Below are 20,495 nucleotides of genomic sequence, written 5' to 3' on the forward strand. Positions count from 1 at the left end.
AAAAAAACAAATAAGCCTGAAAATTATATAATTAGGTACAATTTCAGCCCATTTTTTAAAACACGATAGATTAACATCGTTCGGAACCCTCGTGGTGCGAGTTCAACTCGCACTTGTCCGGTTTTGATATCTACCTGGAAGTTTTACGATGCTGTTTTTGGTTCAACATGGGGTGTGTGAAGTTTTGAATGATCCCCGAACCGAACTATTAGGGATAATATATGGAGTTCATTTTAAAGTTAAAAATATAAAGATTTATTTTAAAGAATAAATACGATTTATTTATTATTTTTCCACTTTTGCCGATTGGCTACATTATGAGAACCACCATGGATGATTGTGTAGCAGCCTTAACTAAATCCGTCCAACGGGTTGGAGATCGGCCTCTGGATCTTTTGCCCTCGACTTAGCCCTGCACTACCAACCGCTCGATTGAATCCTGATTTCTGGAGATTGCCTTCTAAGAAAATTTAAAACTGTAATAAAACAGCTGGATAATAACAATTTTAGATGAACTCCTCTTCTCCGAACTTGTATCAATAACGAGAACTAAATCGTAAAAAATATTTCAGTTTTTTTAATAAAAGCTAAGTTTTTTATATTTACACCGAAAGCACCTTTAATAATTACCATCTCTGTATTTAAAGAGATTCCAGTAAAAAATTGTGAATTATAAGATCATTCTTTCGGTTTGCAGCAAATATACAACACGCATATTTTAACTTGATGCCGTCGAAACATACCAAAAATAGTAAAAGATAACAGCGCAAATAATATTGTTTATCTTAAATTTGATATCAGTTAACTGATTACTATAGACTATTTTATTTGTGAATGTACATTGCAGAATTCACGTAAACTCGCTAAGTTTTCCACTTAAGTGTCTATGTAAACCTGTAGCCTGAGGAAAACTCGATGACTGTGTTTGTGTTTTCCATTTTCAGGCTTTCAGTCGTAGTCGAATCGCCGAGCTCGCTCTACGCCGGCGTAGGCTTTGTGAAAATATGTTCCGCTGAAAAGCAGTTTTCCGATGAACTTTCGCGGGATATAACTTTGAAGTTATACCTTCGTGTATTGTTAGTGAAATCGTGCATATAATAACCATTAGTTTACAAACTCTTTTTTCATTCCACAAAAATTCACGTACAAGTTTTATATTGTGCTACGTTTTTTTAAACGTAAGATAATATAGACTAGGATGTTACTTAGAGGTGAGTCGAACTATGTATGTCTTATAAATTTAATTTATTTTAACAATAAATTTCATTTCAAATTATCATCAACATCATCATCATCACTTAACGTTGTCTGGAAGAGATCGTTAAGAAGTGAGGACGTCTTTGTGTCATATCATATTTCTTATTTTCTTATTATTTTGTTATATGGTTTGTTTCCTTATTTTGAGGTGTACAAATCAAATTATAATTATCAGATGATTGTCATTGAAGTCCACAGCTAGACATAGGCCCCTTGAAAGAACATCCAAACGCCAGTTTTTAAGCCGCCAGTATCCTTCGGCTCCCTGTAACTCGCTTGATGCTCTCGTACAACCAAGTGGGGGGTCGACAGCACAGCACGCGCTTTCCGGTGCGGGGTCGCCATTCCCAGCACCTTTAGGCTCGGCTCTTCGAACTGTGTGCCCGTGAATTATAAAGCTGGAATTGTATCTGGTATATTTACGTCTACTAGCTTACAATAGATGATTTTATTTATTACAAATATGCTTGAAGGCAATTGAATTAGCTCTCATCTTCACACAAGACAAAGAATTAATCATTTAAGAAATAATAATAAATATTGTAAAGAACGATGATTTTTTTAAATAGCAAAACTTTTGTTTTTTGCAAATAACCCACAAAGATTAATCGAAAAAGCATTAAATAATGTAAAAACCGATGTAAAGTCAATATCCGTCGGGGCTGACATCAAATGAACTAAAGTTTTGCAGTTTTATAATATCTTGAAAAATAAACAATAATTAGAGATTTTAGTGCCTAATAAATATTCCATCCACAGACGATGTAAAGTAAACATGTACAATGTACATCGAGGATCACCCACCCTATTGTTTTGTTACATCTTAAAGCAATTAGGCAGCATTTTCGATGAAAATTCCAAGGCGACTTTACCGACATTTTCAACAATTATCGTCGAAATTTGATTACCTTTAAACATAGACCAATTAAATTAAAATAAGCATACTTGCTTGAACTTTCCTCAAGAATCAAGAACCATTCTATCGATTGGTGAAAACAGCATGAAAATCCGTTTAGTACCTACTCTTTGAGTTTCTCGCAAACATGCAGACAGACGCGGAGGACTCTGTTTTATGCGAGCTACTGACCTGCAGTTTTGACTATACAGTCGAAATGTTCAGTTCAATCGTTCATGTGTCCGTTAATTTTAACTGTACAAATTTATCTGATGATTTGGATTGAAATTTCGGTAACATAAAACTGTATAGTGAAAACTGCGCAGTTTAAACTGAAGGTCTATAGCCCGGGTTAAGAAATGTATAGATAATTTACATGACCTAACCTGTCACTTGGCACTCATATATACTTGATAAGTACTGTTTGCCAACAAACAAATTAAAAATGAGGGTACAAATCACTAGTCATTTTACACCAAATAATAATTATTATTAACTTGTTCTTAAATTAATGAAAATAAATTTGATTAATAAGCTTAGAACAATTAGATATGATTAATGTATTTTATATAACATTTTATAAACAAACCATACATAATTTAAAATAAATAACTTATGAAATGACATGCGTTTTCTACCTTCATTTCTAATTTAATTATTGGTAAACAGTACTCATCAAGAAAGGCTGTAGTATAGAATCCAATGTTTGAACAATTTTGGTACAACTATGATGGGCAATTATGTTATATCTCAAAATAGTCTGAATGTTTTGTTTGCGATGGACATATTTAGTAACAAAAGTTAGCGAGATCGTCACGTCAATACATTGAAGGCCACCGAGATGATTTCTTGTAAATTACTCTGTCACGAATGTGATATTAGAGAAAATCGCCATTGTCGCATTTCATACTCGTAATTATGTACACGAGGTAATGACCACTGTTTAAATGTACATTAGCACATCCAATAAAACTGTTTATTTAGTACCAGGACTTGGTACTGCTTGATTTCTCTCGGGCATTTGATAGTATCAATGTAGCACTTTTACTATCAAAGTTATCTTATTACGGACTCACCGTTGATACTGTTAAGTGGTTTGAGAGTTATCTTAACAAAAGAGCACAGTTTGTCCAAATTGTACAAGAGGGAGGTATGGAATATCGCTCGGCATCTGCTCCGGTTGAGAGAGGCGTACCTCAGGGTTCTGTCCTTGGTCCGCTTTTATTTATTTTATACTCTGCAGATATTGCCAAAGAAATTTTACATTGTAAATATCATGCTTATGCTGATGACATACAACTGTACTATCATTTTAAGCCAGAAAAACTTCATGAGGCAGTTCGCTTAGTTAATGAAGACTTGGACAGGATATTATCTTGGTCAGATCGTAATTGTCTTGTTTTAAATCCATCTAAGTCAAAATTCATGTTAATGGGGTCTCACAAGCAATTACGTTTGATTGGTCCACTCGTTAGTGTCAATATTGGTGGTAACGTCATTGAAAGAGTTGAGCAAACGCGGAATTTGGGATTGCTTATGGATGAAAAACTGAGGTTCGAAGACCACATAGCGGAAGTAGTTCGGAACTGTTTTTACAGACTGAAGATTCTTTACAAAGTTCGTCATTATTTATCAATTGAATTACGTACGCAGCTAGTAGAGGCTTTGGTGCTGTCTAAACGTAACTACGCTGACGTTGTCTTCGGACCTCGGCTTTTGTGTCGTACAAAGCGTCTCATACAAAGAGTGCAGAATGCATGTGCAAGATTTTGTTTTGACATTCCCTCCAGAACTCATGTTACTCCTTTTCTAAACTATCACCGATTGTTAAAAATGAGGTCTAGGAGAAAGTTGCATCTTGCAGGTCTTCTCTTTGGCGTTATCAAACTGGGCAAGCCACCTTATTTATTTAATAAGTTGAATTGGTCTAGTGACAATGAAAGGGGTCTACGAACTTGTCGTAATGTGCTTCGAGTCCCTTTTCATCGTACTGCAGCTTTTAGGGGCTCATTCACGTACTCCGCCACTAAATGCTGGAATAATATCCCTCCGCCTATAAAGAACCTTAAGAGTAAGTTTACATTTAAGAAGAAATTAAAAAGATATTTGCTTAGCAAACAGGAGGAACTACAGGATTATGTGGCGGAGTTTTCACTTCTTTAGTGAATGAAATTTTCTACTAATCTTCATAGATTTTATTATTTAGGTACATACTACAGTAGTTTTGTAAACTAGTTAATGCAAAAAAAATATTTTCTTTTTTCTTTTTGTTTTTATTTTTATTTTATTTCCTCATTTCATGTTTCAATTATTATACTCGTAGATTGTTAGATATAAGGCTTATCATTATTGTGTATGGGTGTGTGTGTTTTATTTATACCTTTTAATTTTATATTTTTTTTTTTTTTTTTTTTTTTTTTTTTTAAAAAGAATATTTGCCATATTTTTTAAATATGACCAATATTCCCATTACCCTCCAACTAGTCGGGAAAGACTGTATTAGGAGTGGGTACGACAATAGACCAACGGGGCGGGGATCGAACCACCACCCCTCGGTGATGAGTCCAACCGCTCTTACCGTTGAGCTATTGAGGCTTTATTATTGTTGCTTAATTTGTTGAAACACTTTTATTTGTTTAGCGTAGTCCTATTATTTAGCATATTAATTTAAGGTTGTTTGTTTTTAATTAAAAGGTAATAATATAGCATATTGTCACTGTGGCTATGTATTTCCGTGGTGTCACCTGGATCGAGGTAGCAGCTGAAAATCAGCGCCGCTTGGCCAAGTACTTTGCTTGGTTTATGCGGCACAATGCTGAGCTGTTACCTTTTTTCAAGGTTGTGCCAAACATGACGAAGTGGTTTTTGATGCTTCAACTACTTTAGTTTTGATTTTCAATTGATCAGGTGGTTGAAGCATCAGACACAACAATAGTGCTTAGTTAGGCATTGTGGTGTATGGCACAATTTTTTAAATAAATGTTTTTTCTTTCTTTCTTTTCTTTCTTCAGGATGAGAGAAATTACTCAGTTCTGTAAATGTCACAAAGGGACCATCTTTGTTACAGTCACATATTTATTCATCACTAGCCTACGCCCCGCGGTTTCGCTCACGTAGTTCGGAGATAAAATATAGCCCACACGAACAACGTGGTTTTCCATCCATATCCATATCCAGAGATTGCCCCCCCTTTAACAACAATCTTTACATCTTTAAAATATTAGCACAGATTTTTTGAAGCCTCCGTGGCGCAGTGGTATGCGCGGTAGATTTACAAAAACGGAGGTCCTGGGTTCGATTCCCGTCTGTGCAGATTGAGATTTTCTTAATTGGTACAGGTCTGGCTGGTTACGCTTCGGCCGTGGCTAGTTACCACCCTACCTTCAAAGACGTACCGCCAAGCGATTTAGCGTTCCGGTACGATGCCGTGTAGAAACCGAAAGATGTGTGGATTTTCATCCTCCTCCTACCAAGTTAGCCCGCTTCCATCTTAGACTGCATCATCACTTACCATCAGGTGAGATTTTAGTCAAAGGCTAACTTGTAAAGAATAAAAAAAAATTACCATTACGAGATAGGAGTGGATAATATGACCTCTGCCTTCGTTTCGGAGGGTGTAGGTTCGAATCCGGCCCGGGGCATGCACCTCCTAGTTTTAAGTTATGTGCATTTTAAGAAATTAAATATTAAGTGTTTCATACGGTGAAGGAAAACATCGTGAGGAAACCTGCTTCAGAGATTTTTCTTAATTCGGCCCGGGTGGTGGACTATTAGCCTAACCCCTCTTATTATTAGAGGAGACTCGTGCTCAACAGTGAGCCGAATATGGGTTGATGATGAACCATTACATCCAGTGCACGTGGATAAAGCAGTTCAGGGCCGCTTTTTCTTTCTGATTTACTTATCAGTCAACATTTAATATTCCTTATCTTGTAAGTTTTGATCATTATCTTTTACCTAAAAAACACTTTTAAGCATAATTTTGTACCTTTTAAAAGTTAAATGAACACAACGGAGATAGAAGAATGGTTAAAAAATTAGATCCAAAAATAAAATATAATGTTTTTGCTGCTAATAGAATACCTATATATTTCACACCACCGGCATATATAATATCAAATTTAGACTCTGACACGAAACCTGGATCTGGGTTGCAATGTACATAGATGCGAAAGGTATTGGTGAACACTTTGATTCATATAGTCAAAAGCTAAGGGATATCATGAAATGTTTCTTAAGTACAATTGTAAAAAGTGGATTTATAACAATCAAGTTATTCAAAAAATTTTAAGCTTATTTTGTGGAAATTATTGCTTGGTTTATATTTATTTTAAGTATAATGGTGTTTCACTATCAGATTTTCTGAATTTATTTTCTGATCATACTTTACGTAATGACAAACTTGTACAACAATTGTTTAAGAATTTAATAATTTAGGAATGAAATAAAAAAAAAAACTTAGAATATATGTATATTTTTTTATTTATTAATATGTAGCAATACATTTCTTAAAAAAATAATTTTCCCCTATTTCAAGTAAGAATTCAGTAGGTAATTGGTGCTTTAAGCATGTTATAATATGTTATAATAATCTGACTATTTTTTTTATATTCTGATCTCTGATGAACAGTTATCAACTTGTTACTAGTATTTCAATAGGTGTATTTTCTGTCTTTTCTTTGTTTTCCAGGTATTTTCATTCTTATTGAAATATAACTAATTTTATGGTAATTTAGTGAAGCCAGAAATAGTAAAATTTTCGGCATGTTTAGACTTCACTCGGAGTCGTGTTTACACTCGGAGTGAGCTCGGAGTCGTCTCGATCCACGGTCTACAGCGAAAAGATTCAATTTTCATCTAAAAAGCTAACAATTCAGTAAGGGATCAAGGTTAGGATAGACTCGACAGTACTTAAGCAAACGAATGGTATTGTGAGGATACTGGAATGACAAAATGACTGAAAATATTGCTTGGGTCCATTTCTAGAGCAAATGGGTATGCGCCACTTATTTTTTATTTATTTACCAATCTGGGGGCACAGCATTGCCCACGCAAGTCGAGCTAAAAAGAGCGGCATCGTACTATACTTTCCTCGAAGAAATTCAAACCATTTTCGACTCCCTAGAACTTCGTTGTGAATGAACCAGAACCCTGAATTTTGAGTATCCAAGCAGGCATTGTGTAGACACGGTATGTTTCACTAGTCAAAGTTTCCTAATTTTGTCACTCACTGACTGACCGATACGATACGATACACGATATAATCCACAGTAACATCCTACACACATTGCAAGTTAAATAAAAGCTTTTAAAATGAGAATAGATGGTAACAAATTCAACCGGAGCTTTTTAATAAAATCATGTTCAAACTGATCCAATGGCTTCCAAGAATCTTGACAGTTATTGTAGAATTGGAATGATGCTTGGAGTTCGTAAATGAAATAATCCATCAATTATGGTGTAGTGACCTCGACTTAGTAGGTAAATGTTTTTTTTACATCCATTGGTAGGTCCAAAACTGTTGGAGATCTTGTTACAAAAGGGTCCTAAAACAGTTTTGGACCAATTATAAAAAAAAAATTGTATCCTGGCGGGGCTCCCCCGACAGCACAGTATACAGTTAGATAATAGACGACGCCGACATGGTATTTGTCTATACTAATATTATAAAGAGGAAAACTTTGTTTGTATGTTTGTAATGAATAGGCTCAAAAAGTACTGGAGCGATTTTAAAAATTCTTTCACCATTCGAAAGCTACATTATCCACAAGTAACATAAGCTAAATTTTATTTTTGAAAATTTAAGGTTTCGTAAGATATTTTGGTTTTTCGGACACAAGGTGTAAAAAATCAACCAGAAAAGTTACTTATTTTGCGTATGCTGCCTAAACTATAAAAGATAAAACCATAAAATTTTCTAATTAATTGTAGATCTTATAAATATCTACAAAAAAGTCCGCGACACACTATACCTATCTATTTCGAGTGAGGTACGACAATCATATTTTTATTTTTTTATTTTTTGGTTTTTTTATTAAATTCGCGGGCATCCGCTAGTCTTTAATAATGAATAAATTACTTCCTACTAATTCCAAAAGATATTGACATCTGTTAAAACAATACATGTTGTAAGGTCTTTACACAATTTTTATTGCTTAGACGCTTTTTTTTCAAGTTTCTGAGAAGCTAGAAGCTCCATTTGTATAATAATAACAAGGAGGATGAGGAGGATATTAACAAAAAAGAAAAAAACGTTTTTCAAGAATAAATAACAGTTTGTTGTAAGTATATAAAACCTTTATAAGAAAGCATTTTCACGTTCTAGGAATATTGGCATCTGGTAATTGGAAAGAGTAAAATTCTTAATTGATATTTTCTCTTCTTATATTTATCAAAAATATCTAATAAAAGAAATTGTATTTGTCATTGAGTTCTGCTACAGAATACATAATAGTACAAGGCTATGCTAATAAAGTTGGCACAAAGAAACTGAGCGAAACGTAACCTTAGTTGTACAAAAAGAAATAAAAATCATTTATTTCTTTTTGTATAACTCAATGGTTTGGTGATGCTTTGACGGTAGGTTGGTAAATTACCATACTACCGTCAAAATAGCTACGGCTCCTAGCTAATGCTATGCATATATGAACTTAGATCTGGTCTGATATTTTACATTTAAAATACCAGACCAGATCTAAGTTAATTTAAAAAATATATAAAATCCTAGAGTAGGACCATATTATGAATACCATCTTAGGCACATCCAATAGAGCCAGGGAAAGGGACATTGTAGTGTTATCGCCGCGTTGCAACGACTTGCGGTGCGGACAGCTTCAGTGTGCTCGTGGCGTTCGAGCCGTCCACATATCTTGCTGTGTAATTCTTTAAGGGTTACTTGGCGGGCAGAGTGGCTTGAGTGGAAAAGGGGAGTGTTTGTTGACAGTCAAAGGATCCTTTAACCCTACTAACATCGTTTACAAGTGCTTGACTCCACTCAAGGTCATTCTCTGCCACTCAGGGTTTATTGGTAACGTTCTTAGTGCGAATTGTTAGACCTGATAGACTTTCATTCAATAATTGTGTTTTGCAAACAACCGCTTCTGATGCCAAACCCCTTATTCGCCGACAGTAGTTTATTAGAATTAATAAATTATTAAATTAGGAATAATTCATTAATAGGAATTAATAAATTAGGAATATTAGGAGCTAATTATAAACCCTCATTAAAAGCTCATTATGTTCTATACTGAAATAGTTATTTCAGTCCTCCGAAATAATGTAGATATGTAGGTACATCATCAGTAACATACATGTATAAGTAGGTCTCATCGATCTATTATGTTATACTAGATATGGAACAAATTATGTAGTCACTCGACATAAGTTCGGCGAACTTATGACGGTTAGTCTGCTATGATCAGCCAAACGAGTTGGTCGTCCCGTTGTTAAATGCTAACATCAAGAATACTAAAACATCGTAAAGAAAGTTGTAGTGTTTATGTTTAGAAAATTATAATTACGCTATTCGTACTATTAAAAAAATGAAAATGTTAAAAATGTAATGATATTATTGAATTATTTCCCATTTTTACCAAGACAAAATTCAATACAAATATTGACCATCTCAAAGAAAAACAAGATAGATACGAGTATGCCTTAAACGATTTCTAACTAATTTTTATTTAGTAAATATTTTTCTTCATACAATAACGATGTTTTTTTTTTCAAATTAAAATAGGTGTACATATTGAAAATGCCGAATTACTTTTTGAAATACATGTCGGCGGAGCAAACTAAATTGTACTTCTGATAACGGAGAAACCGTAGTCTAAGAGCAGGTTCTGAGCTTTACGTGTCAAGGATGGCAGAAACACAAAGTAACACTATCAATCATCACCGAATCGATCATTTAACTTACTAATACACTTATACACTCTAACTACAATATTGATCAAGTACAGCGCTGATACTATCACATGTAAACCAGGATTATCTATCATAAGCACGAGCAAGATCACGGGCTGGCAACCGCTAGTAGCTGGGTTAAAGGGCCCTTTTACTGATATCAAACACTCCCTATCCCCGCTCGTGTTAGCTCCCAGTTAAGTAACTAACTAACGGACTATACAGATATCTCTCCCACTGAAGTTCCGAAGCACTATCATTATTTTAACACTGCACCATTACTATTTAACAAATGGAAGACGATATCCATCCCGAGATGACTATTATAACTGAGCTACTAAACTAAAAATAAACCGAGATTGCTATTATAACTGAGCTTTGACAGTGGACAGTTATTAATTTTTTAATCCTGGACGTCAAAGTGGATATTAATTAAATATTTTCATCAATATTTATTTCAACAAAATTATTTAAATTATTTTATTAAATTTTTTGGTCCATATCTGACAAATCGATCTAAGCAATCATTTAATTTCTGAGTATCGATTTTGTGACGTATGAAATATCATTTTTGTTTCCGTAAAGAAAAAACACTATACATACGACGATTTCGCTTAGTTTATTCTTTATTTCCTCTTTTTGGGCTTAGTAGATACCTATGTACATATGCGCCTATCTTGCATTTAGCTAAACTACAAAATACATAATACTATTTAAGACTGAACTGTAAAATAAAAGGAATGATCAAACAGTCTAAAGTTCGTAAATTTAGACTTTATCCTTTGTGAACAAGCTTTTAAATGTGAAATTTTGAATTAAAGTAACCCTCAACGCGTTAGTTTGCTAGGAATACACCAATAATGGGTCTAGTGAAATTTAAGCCCTCGGGTAGCGGAAGATAATATATTATCATTTCTACTTTGATCCACTTCTAAATGAGGGTCGAGAACGACCTTAAGAAATTATGTCAGGAGCTAAAGTTCACAATACGAGTATGTAATATATACGTGTTATTAGTACAGCTCTCTGGGCTGTAATAATAATCTTTTGACGGCCTCCGTGTCGCAGAAGTATGTGCAGTGTATTACAAGACTGAGGTCCTGAGTTCGATCCTCGGCTGGGCCGTTTGAGGTTTTCTTAATTGGTCCGTGGTTTCGCCCGTGGCTAGTTGCCACCCTACCGGCAAATAAGTAGTATAAGTAGAATGTCGTGTATAAACCAAAAATGGGTGTGGATTTTCATCCTACTCCTAACAAGTTAGCCCGCTTCTATCTTAGGATCATCACTTACTATCAGGTGAGATTGTAGTCCATGGCAACTTGTAAAGAATAATAAAAAAAAAACTTTTAATCGGTTGAGCTATTTTGTATAATCATCATAATTATCAGCCGATGGACATCCCTCTCTCTCTCCGTGTCGTGTTCCTCATTACTGAGGGTCGTGACCCTTAACACTCATTTACGACTTTTTCCCGCACGATGTCACGCCATGCGGCTCGCCTTTTCGCTTCATGTACTTTTGTATCGAGAGTGGTGCGGATTTGATCTGACCAACGTATCGGGCTGTGGACATCCACAGCTGGGCATGAAAGAATAATAAAAAAAAACCTTTAATCGGTTGAGCTATTTTGTATAATCATCATAATTATCAGCCGGTGGACATCCCTCTCTCTCTCCGCGTCGTGTTCCTCATTACTGAGGGTCGTGACCCTTAACACTCATTTACGACTTTTTCCCGCACGATGTCACGCCATGCGGCTCACCTTTTCGCTTCATGTACTTTTGTATCGAGAGTGGTGCGGATTTGATCTGACCAACGTATCGGGCTATGGACATCCACAGCTGGGCATAAATACCTCTTGCATGGAAGTAGTACAATACGCAGGTTCCAGCTCAGGTGTTATAGGGGTGCTGGCGCGCACCCGACCCACGCCAGCACCCCTGCAACACCTGAGCTGGATATTGCTTATTGTACTACTCATGGACTTCCAAACAACACGGTATTAAGCTGCCCGCATTCAGCGGCTCCCTGCAACCCGCTTGATGTCCTCTTTTCGACGCGGGGTTGCCATTACAGCATCTTGGGGGGATCCATCGGCTCTTCTAATTACTATTTTGTATAGACTATGAGATTGGAACACAGTTATGGTTCGCATCAATATAAAAGTCTTTATTAAGTTCCATGACGTATTTACATATTTACATGTATATTTGTTCGGGTCCTTGCAATTTAATTTATTTATTACTGGTTACATCATACTTCATCTAAGAAAGGTGGAATTTTAAATGAATGCTATGTGTGTATGTACCTAATGATGTGGTCAACCAAACTGCCAGCAGAAGCTTCAACGCGCCAACTCGCATTCAGAACAAATTACGATTTTCGAGTGTTTGTTTCATTAAATCACTATACACACAAATACACTCGTACATCGAAAACCTGTATCGATCTAATTTTACCCCCGACCTAGAAAAGAGAGGTGTTAAAAGTTACATTTCATCTATTCCAAGTACGCGAGTAAAACTGCGGGGCGTATGTTAGTAATTTATACTAGATACGTACTGCGGGGGGTTCTTCTAAATTTACCCTTTCTAATTAATATTTTTTGTTGCAGTTTTCAAAACTTTCCTGCTTCTAAGTCTCGCTCAGGCGGCAACCACAGGTGTGACACTCAGAAATCACAATAAAACTGATGGCTTCGACGGTCCATGCTTGTTATCCGAATACACCAACAGGGCGTCTTGCACGTTGTATAATGAGGTGTTATTGTGTGCTAGAGGTTTTACGAGCAACTGGTTAACTAAGGCGAGGTAAGTTTTATACCTATTATAAATGGTACGAGAATTTAATTCAAGCTACGTAACAACTTTTTTAGTTACCTTATGTTATCGCCGCATTGCAACGACTTGCGGTACGGTCGGCTTCAAGGTTCTCGTGGCGTTCGAGCCGTCCACATCTCTTGTTGTTTAATTCTTTATGGGTTACTTGGGATAGGCGGGGAGAGTGACTTGAGTGGAAAAGGGGAGTGTTAGATATCTGTCAAAGGCACCTTTAACCCTACACACAACGTTTACAAGTGCGTGACTTCACTCAAGATCATTCTCTGCCATTCTAGGGTCTTATTTTGGTTACAGTTTTATTTGTTAATTAAGTTTGTCTTGACAAATGTTTTGAATCATAATTGATTTGATGTTTATTTTTGAATAGGTTGATAATAAAGTGTTACACGTTCCTCGGTTACAGGTGGTATTAACATTCATTATTTATGTTATTGTGAAAAGGTATTAGTGTTGGAATAAATAAGAGGGTATTGGATGACTTGAGCTCAGTTGTTTGTGATGCAGCGTATACACCGTCACGCTGCCAGTCGCGTTAGTGATTTCGTGCAATAACGTTTTGTGTTGTAATTATTGTTAATTACAAAAAGATAAGTATGGACATGGAGAACATGTCGGGCAGGGAAGGGAGTGTTTATGCATTCTAAATGAATCACTTAAACCTACTCTCTCTAGTGGTAGAAGAATTTTGAAAATCTGTTTAGCAGATCCCTTACCCTTACAAGAGATTACCCTTACAACACCACAAACATTACTTCTTTATAATATAAGGGGGCAAGGTACGAGTAAGAGTATAATGTAGATTGTCAATAAAAAGATTTTGTACTTTCTAGGCACTACTATGACAACTTACTCAGTAAGTGAATAAACTTCCTCGAAATAAGTATAATGATATTAGTTACGAAAGTCGAGCTTTAAGAATGGCAAATTTTGTAGCTACGTAAGCGGAATAGACAATGAAGTGAAGAAAGAAACCTCCGGGCTGAGAAAATTTTGCTGAAAATTTCTTGGAAGAATAGAAGCTCATTATTTCACAGCTCGCCTTAAGACTCGAACCTAGGACCTCATAATTCGAAGCCAAATTGAGTAACCAATGTACCAATGAGGCAATTAACGTTTAGGCAAGTAATAGTTATTCTTTTTTTACTATATAAAAATAAGTCGGGTTTTCCTTCCTGACGCTATAACTCCAGAACGCACGAACCGATTTCCACGGTTTTGCATTCGTTGGAAAGGTCTCAGGCTCCGTGAGGTTTATAGCAAAGAAAATTCAGGAAAAATTTCAACGTAAGGTAGAGGTAGGGTAGAGTACGGGTAGGGTAGGTGTAGGGTAGGGGTAGGGTAGGGGTAGGGTAGGGGTAGGAGTAGGGTAGGGGTAGGGTAGGGTAGGGGTATATTAGGGTAGGGTAGGGTAGGGTAGGGTAGGGTAGGGTAGGGTAGGGTAGGGTAGGGTAGGGTAGGGTAGGGTAGGGTAGGGTAGAGGTATTTGAAAGTTTACATCGAGTTTCACGCGAACGAAGTCGCGGGCATCCGCTAGTAACTTTATAATAAACTCTATCGGTATTCACTTATATCTTGACGAGGTACAGCGGCTTAACCTGCTCTCTAAGGCTTTGGGCTGCTTCTGAAAGAAGACCAGTCTCCATACCAAATCGGGCCCAAAATATACGAATGACACAGAGCCGAAAACTGGCCATAAATTAGGACAACTCATGAGACCAATTTTCAAAGAAATCTATATTTACCTAATCAGTTAAAGTACTTATTACAGGTGGGCAATATTTCGTATCCCCTTGACATAATATTCTTTGCATTAGCTGATAGGTGACAGTATTAATAAAGACACTAACTTGACACATTTAATCAAATTATGTTAAATTAATGGTTTTTGACAATGGCATCTTATTCATTGATTGAATTTGAAATTGACATTGACAGACCGCGTTTGCAAAGACTACTTCAATCAGGCAATCAGTGAAATACGCATCAAAGAAGGTATATAAATTATGCATTTGCAAAGCTGGATCAGTGTGTGAATGATAATAATGAAATCCGTTTATTTTCCCTGTTGGCGAATATTATTTCGGCTAAGATTGGCTAAAATTCTAATGGAGTAATTTAATGAAAAATCCAAGATTTTTAGTACATTTATAATTTTTGTATCGTCCTGAAATGTGGGCCCAATTTCGGTCATCTCCTTTATTCCGTCTTACGAATTTTAAACGACACGTCTAATTGTAGAATGTAATTCGTTTTAGGTATCATTTAATATCACATTTGAAGATATTGGAGTGGCCTGGATACTGCGTCAATGTGGGTCACCTTCAAAGCCATTTTCCTTATCTACGGACTCTGGACATAATAAATAGTACTATTTTGAAAATATTCAAAGGTAACTTTGACTCTTCGAGTAAAATTGAGGTAATTCTGCTTCGCATATCTAATTATTGTTGTTCCGCTTCGTTGTTCTTCCTTCCTTTATGTATATTTTTTTTGCATCTTTTCTTTCTTTTATATATTATTTTGTAGCTATCTAAAAGCCAGCTTTTTTAAACAGCAATATCAAAAAAGGACTTGCCGTGTCAAAATTGCTTATAAATTAGAACCTACTGCAAAGTCTATTTAAATTTTCATACACCTAGTCATTATGGTTGGAACTATCAGGATCTAATTATATTTTAGCTACACCTTTTTATAAACCTCCTTTCTAATGAGTAAAATAAAATATAATGGAACTGGAAATTGCAACTGACACATAAAGGCCCTACTCACACATCTGCCGCAGGGGCAATCTAGGGTGTAGGAGTGGGGATGACCCTTAATTGTATCCTTAATTGTGATGTGTGTAGGCATGCCGGGGCAATTTGGGAGGATGGCCCTGCGGCAGGGCGGCAGGGGCGCGAGACTATCCTTGATCCCTAAGTCGTCCCTGCCGTCGGTGCGTGTGTAGCGCGATTGGGGCAATTTCTCAGTCAGTTTGTCAGCAGCTGTCACACGGAGTGCACGTACAAACAGCGTAGAATCAAAATGTGTACTTTTATAATATTCATGTGGCATAACTCACTTCTTTTCTGTAGCCATTTCTTCACCCAGTATCTCCTTTTCCTTTTTTTTTTGAGGTAGCACCACAGAAAGCGCCAAGGCTACTCCAATCTTTTGAGTGGTCGATAATATGGGTGCCATTCTCAATACGTGTGCTCAGCTCGGCTTATTCTGGAACACTGCACGGCAGGCAAGTGTGTAGAGATACTCCCGATATCGCGACAACCGCCGTGCACCCTAGATTGCCCCTGCGGCAGATGTGTGAGTAGGGCCCTATAGCTAGCAACTGCTAGCTGGAGAACCCGTGTCTCAGATCAATTAATACTGGACCTTGCTAGATGTTACCCATCTATTCGTCTATGATGTTGTCTTTCACTTTTTAGTTTAGTGGGTACGTTTTTAGGTTTTGAAGTCGGTTAAATTTTTTTTATTAAAATTTTGTTATTTTTCCATTTTTAGTGTAAAATTTCACTAAAGGTAGTGGTTGACCTATGTATAATTTCTGTCTTAATTAGCTCTTCTTTTTGTAAGAATTAAACATTTTGGCAATATTGAACCTTAAAAGATAGCTACTGTAAACTGATGATGAAAGATAGCAACATAAGCACAATAGATAGAAAAAAAGATAGCAACTGTAAACTGATGATGAACTGATGATAATCAAGCTCAAACACAAAGTAGCTACCGTAAACTATTAAGGAGTTCCCTTGATTGTCCTTGGTCTTCATTAGCAGACCCCTAATGACAGTCACAACCTATCTAGATGGAAAGTTCTCATTAATACAAATGAATCAAACCCAAACACAAGGTAACTGCTGTAAATCGTTGAGGAATTCCCTCATCTGTATTATGTTTCCATCATCAGATCGATTCTAAACCTTCATGAAATTGTAGTGCTTTAAAATAGTAACTGGGGAAATTTACGAACACATTACATCTATGTAATTATTGAAAGTTCTCTTCAATTTCTCCAGGGTTCCTCCATCATCAGAGCTTGAAATGATGGTAATGAAACCAAATGGGGGGTACACCCTTTAAAACAAAAAAAATATTTTTTGAAATTTGTCCAGGCGTCTTCGAGTAATCGGTGTACATAATTATTAAAAAAAAATACCGGTCAAATTGAGAACCTCCACCTTTTTGAAGTCGGTTAATGATTAATACCAAAACAGTTTTAACCCCTCTTAAACCTTAAGAGATAGAATTTTGTAAATTCTTGAATGCCATTATTTTTCTGGTAGTAATCTAAACACTATCATTTTTAGAAATGTAACTTGAATGAAAAAAAGACTTTCTGACTGAAATGTAACTTGAATGAGGAAGGAGTTTCAGACGGACAAAATATATATTTATAATACATATTTTGTATAAATATGGCTTCAGTATCGATTATTAATTAAGCTCCAACTAAAATTTTTAAAGTATCTACAATGTACATAATTGACCTGTTACAGTTTTATTATTAACTATTATTAACTATACTTATAGTTAGAGGTATAACTATATTAGATAAAAAGGTTTCTGCCATCTGTCTCAACCAAAATACCATCAACATTTTCACAGACATTTTATAATCCATCTAAATTCTTATTATACCTATATATAAAATGGAAAATACATTATGGACAAGTAGAGGCTCATTACAGCTTAGGCTTTCAACCCCATTGTCCTTGAATTTGAAAGGGATTTAATATCAATTCATTTGCTTTATACAATTTAATTTAATTTTACTTGTTGTATATTTCAAATTAACTCATTTGGCTTTATGTAGGAGCGCAGTAGGCAGTGACCACAGAACTTAAAGCACTAACAGTGGATCTCATAGACGTTGTAGGGGAAAATTCTCAAACAAATAGAGGTTAAATTCGATACTCAGGGGTTAAATGATCCCCTGGGGGTGCCCCTACAACGTCCAAATAATTACCACTTGTAGGCTGCGTGACCCTGGGCAACCACGGCCGTGGGTTCGATACCCACAGCTGGGAAATATTTGTGTAATTAGCATGAATGTTTTCCAATATAAATTTATTTAGCATTTTCTTCTTTCTGGGCCGTTTCCGCACTAGGCCAAGTGATTGGTTTACGTGGATCCTTCAGTGTAGGTCCCCGCTGGATTCACTCCATCCAGCCGAGCTCGCGCCAGAAGCTTAGCAGGCCGCCCAGGTCGTCGATAGTTTCATGGAGTATCGCTGAAGAACCAATATAGGTTGCTCGTTGTTCCGTCACGCCTCTGCGACTGAGCATAACGTGTAGCGGTGTCTCGTTTCCCTCCATGCAGGCTCTGCACAGAGGACTGTCAGTCATTCCTAGTATTGAAAGGTGTTTGTTTCACAGTTGAGAAATACACAGTGTTCACAGTTGAGAACACTAGGCCAACTACTGTTCTCAACTGTGAGGTGCATGAGTTTCTTTGCTATTTAGCATGTTTTAATTGCACTGTATTTATAGCAGCTACTAATTTTCTACTTGTTACAGAAGATCACGATGCATGACCTTACCTCATTGTGGGAGGTGCCAGCAAGTTTAGTAGAAAATATGAGGCACTTGCAAGTATTAGACCTTAGAAATAACTCGTTGAGGCATATGAAAGAGAACCTCATACGTGGACCACCTGTTCTAGAAACGGTTTATCTTGCAAGTAAGTTAATTGTGAGAAATTGGCGTATTTCTAAAAGGAGCTTTCTATTTACTTTGTAAATTTAGAATGTAGCTTTACAATCATCGGTACAAAATTTCAGTCTGATTTTATGTGAAGTCAAAGGTTACGCCTACGTAACAAATAACGTTTGATTCTACTTATAGTCCATTTATTAATTCCGTAGAATTCTGACGTTTCTATGACCGTTTTCGTTGTTTCCATACGGATCACTTGATTTAAATTTTCATATTAAGAATAATTTTTAGTTTGGTTAAATGAAACAAATACGCAGAAAAAAGGTTTGTGACAACTGAAATGTCAAAAGTGAGAGACAAATGAAAACAGAAATAGAAACGTCAGTTTATATTTTATTATTCTTTACAAGGTAGCCCTTGACTACAATCATATCTGATGGTAAGTGTTGATGCAATCTAAGATGACAGCGGGCTAACTTGTTTGTCCACACCCCTTTCGGTTTCTACACGACATCGCGACACGACATAAATCGCTTGTACATCCACCGCATATACCGCATATATCCACGGGCTGCGCCAAGGAGGCCGTCGAATTAATAAATTCCAGGGAATTCAAAAATTACTGTATTATATACCTCTACCTTCGTATCCTAAGCTTAGGTCATTACGGAAATGTTATCCGAAAAACATTTATCGCTAACCGGTTAGTGATTACTTAATGTTCTCTTTGTATTTCTCCAGGGAATAATCCATGGCATAATCCAGGGAATAAATAGGAGTTATCCAAGTAATATATTGCGTATTTCTGTTTAGATTAATGTCCTGTTGAATGGCAATGTTTATTTTATTCATTTCATTGTTAAAAGTCCATCATTTGATTGAAATTGAATTTTTGTTAAAGATAAAGAAAAGTTATGTACATTAAATCATAGATTGTTACTGTTGGTATTTTAATACCAAGGAAATCGATCGTGGTCGGAGTTTCCACGCCATTGACTTTAGGATTCGGTCTTTATTTTCTTTTATATTATATATTTACCTTATTATTAAGTCAATCAAAGAAGAATAAAAAGAGAGATTCATGATTATAAATATAATATAATTTATCTAGGTCTTCTGTAAATTTCTGTAAAATTTAGTATTGTACTGTTGTGTCGGACTTCGTTGAAATTAATGTGGCGATGTGTTAAACGTCTGCTAGAAATAAATATAAACATAAAATAATACAATTTGTATGGTTTTGCAGACAATAACTGGGACTGCAGCGACGGCGGGTTGGACTGGCTGGCAATAGAGAATGAGAATGGAACCGTGAGGAATAAGTTAACAGATTATTACCAGTTAATGTGCCACCAACAATTGTATCGAGGGAAACCGCTGTACAAAGTCATGGATATTATACGGGTAAGGTTTTTGTTTCAAGACTAAGTAGCTTTTTAGTGTGACATCTGATGATGATGATGATTTCATAAATCCAAAGATTTATTCAAATCATGATAATATCTGTGTGATATTTTCACGGTCCAGCACAAAGTTTTGCCCAGTACTGGTCACGTAGGGCATGGGGGTTGGTGAGCGCAGAACTAGATCACTTGCGCCTGTGTCGCTGCTGCCCAACACTGGACTAAGGCGATAATAAGGCGATGATGTTTGGAAGGCCCTACAAAAAGCCTATGCCCTGCAGTCTCAGACCAATTATTGTATAGGACCTGCCTCGCTTGGCGTTTCTTTTCTGTCAAAGTATATGATCAACGATCTAATGCGATTATAAAAACTGTCTCTATAGTATCGATGTTAAATAGTTGTAATCGTGTTCGTCGGTTAAAGAGCTCCGTAAAAATACCTTTCTAATAATAAAAAACGGGCAAAAACTTTTAGTTTAGTATAAGATATGTACCAAATCTAAGCTCGTTTTCCTCAGAAAATGACAGACAATTTTGTTCGTG

At 36.1% G+C, this 20,495-nt stretch overlaps 1 protein-coding gene across 1 annotated transcript in view; it reads left to right on the forward strand.

Annotated features, from left to right (window-relative positions):
* Positions 1–970: 970 nt before the first annotated feature.
* LOC112046212 (protein singed wings 2) overlaps positions 971–20,495 on the forward strand; it is a 43,453-nt gene continuing 23,928 nt past the window's right edge. The window contains exons 1-5 of the mRNA XM_052885458.1: positions 971–1,211; positions 12,672–12,867; positions 15,153–15,315; positions 18,412–18,574; positions 19,796–19,953. Coding sequence (XP_052741418.1) covers positions 1,199–1,211; positions 12,672–12,867; positions 15,153–15,315; positions 18,412–18,574; positions 19,796–19,953 — 693 coding nt within the window. The 5' untranslated portion in view covers positions 971–1,198. The remainder of the gene's footprint in view (positions 1,212–12,671; positions 12,868–15,152; positions 15,316–18,411; positions 18,575–19,795; positions 19,954–20,495) is intronic.

This window comes from Bicyclus anynana, chromosome 14 (assembly GCF_947172395.1).
Source record: "Bicyclus anynana chromosome 14, ilBicAnyn1.1, whole genome shotgun sequence".
NCBI lineage: Eukaryota > Metazoa > Arthropoda > Insecta > Lepidoptera > Nymphalidae > Bicyclus > Bicyclus anynana.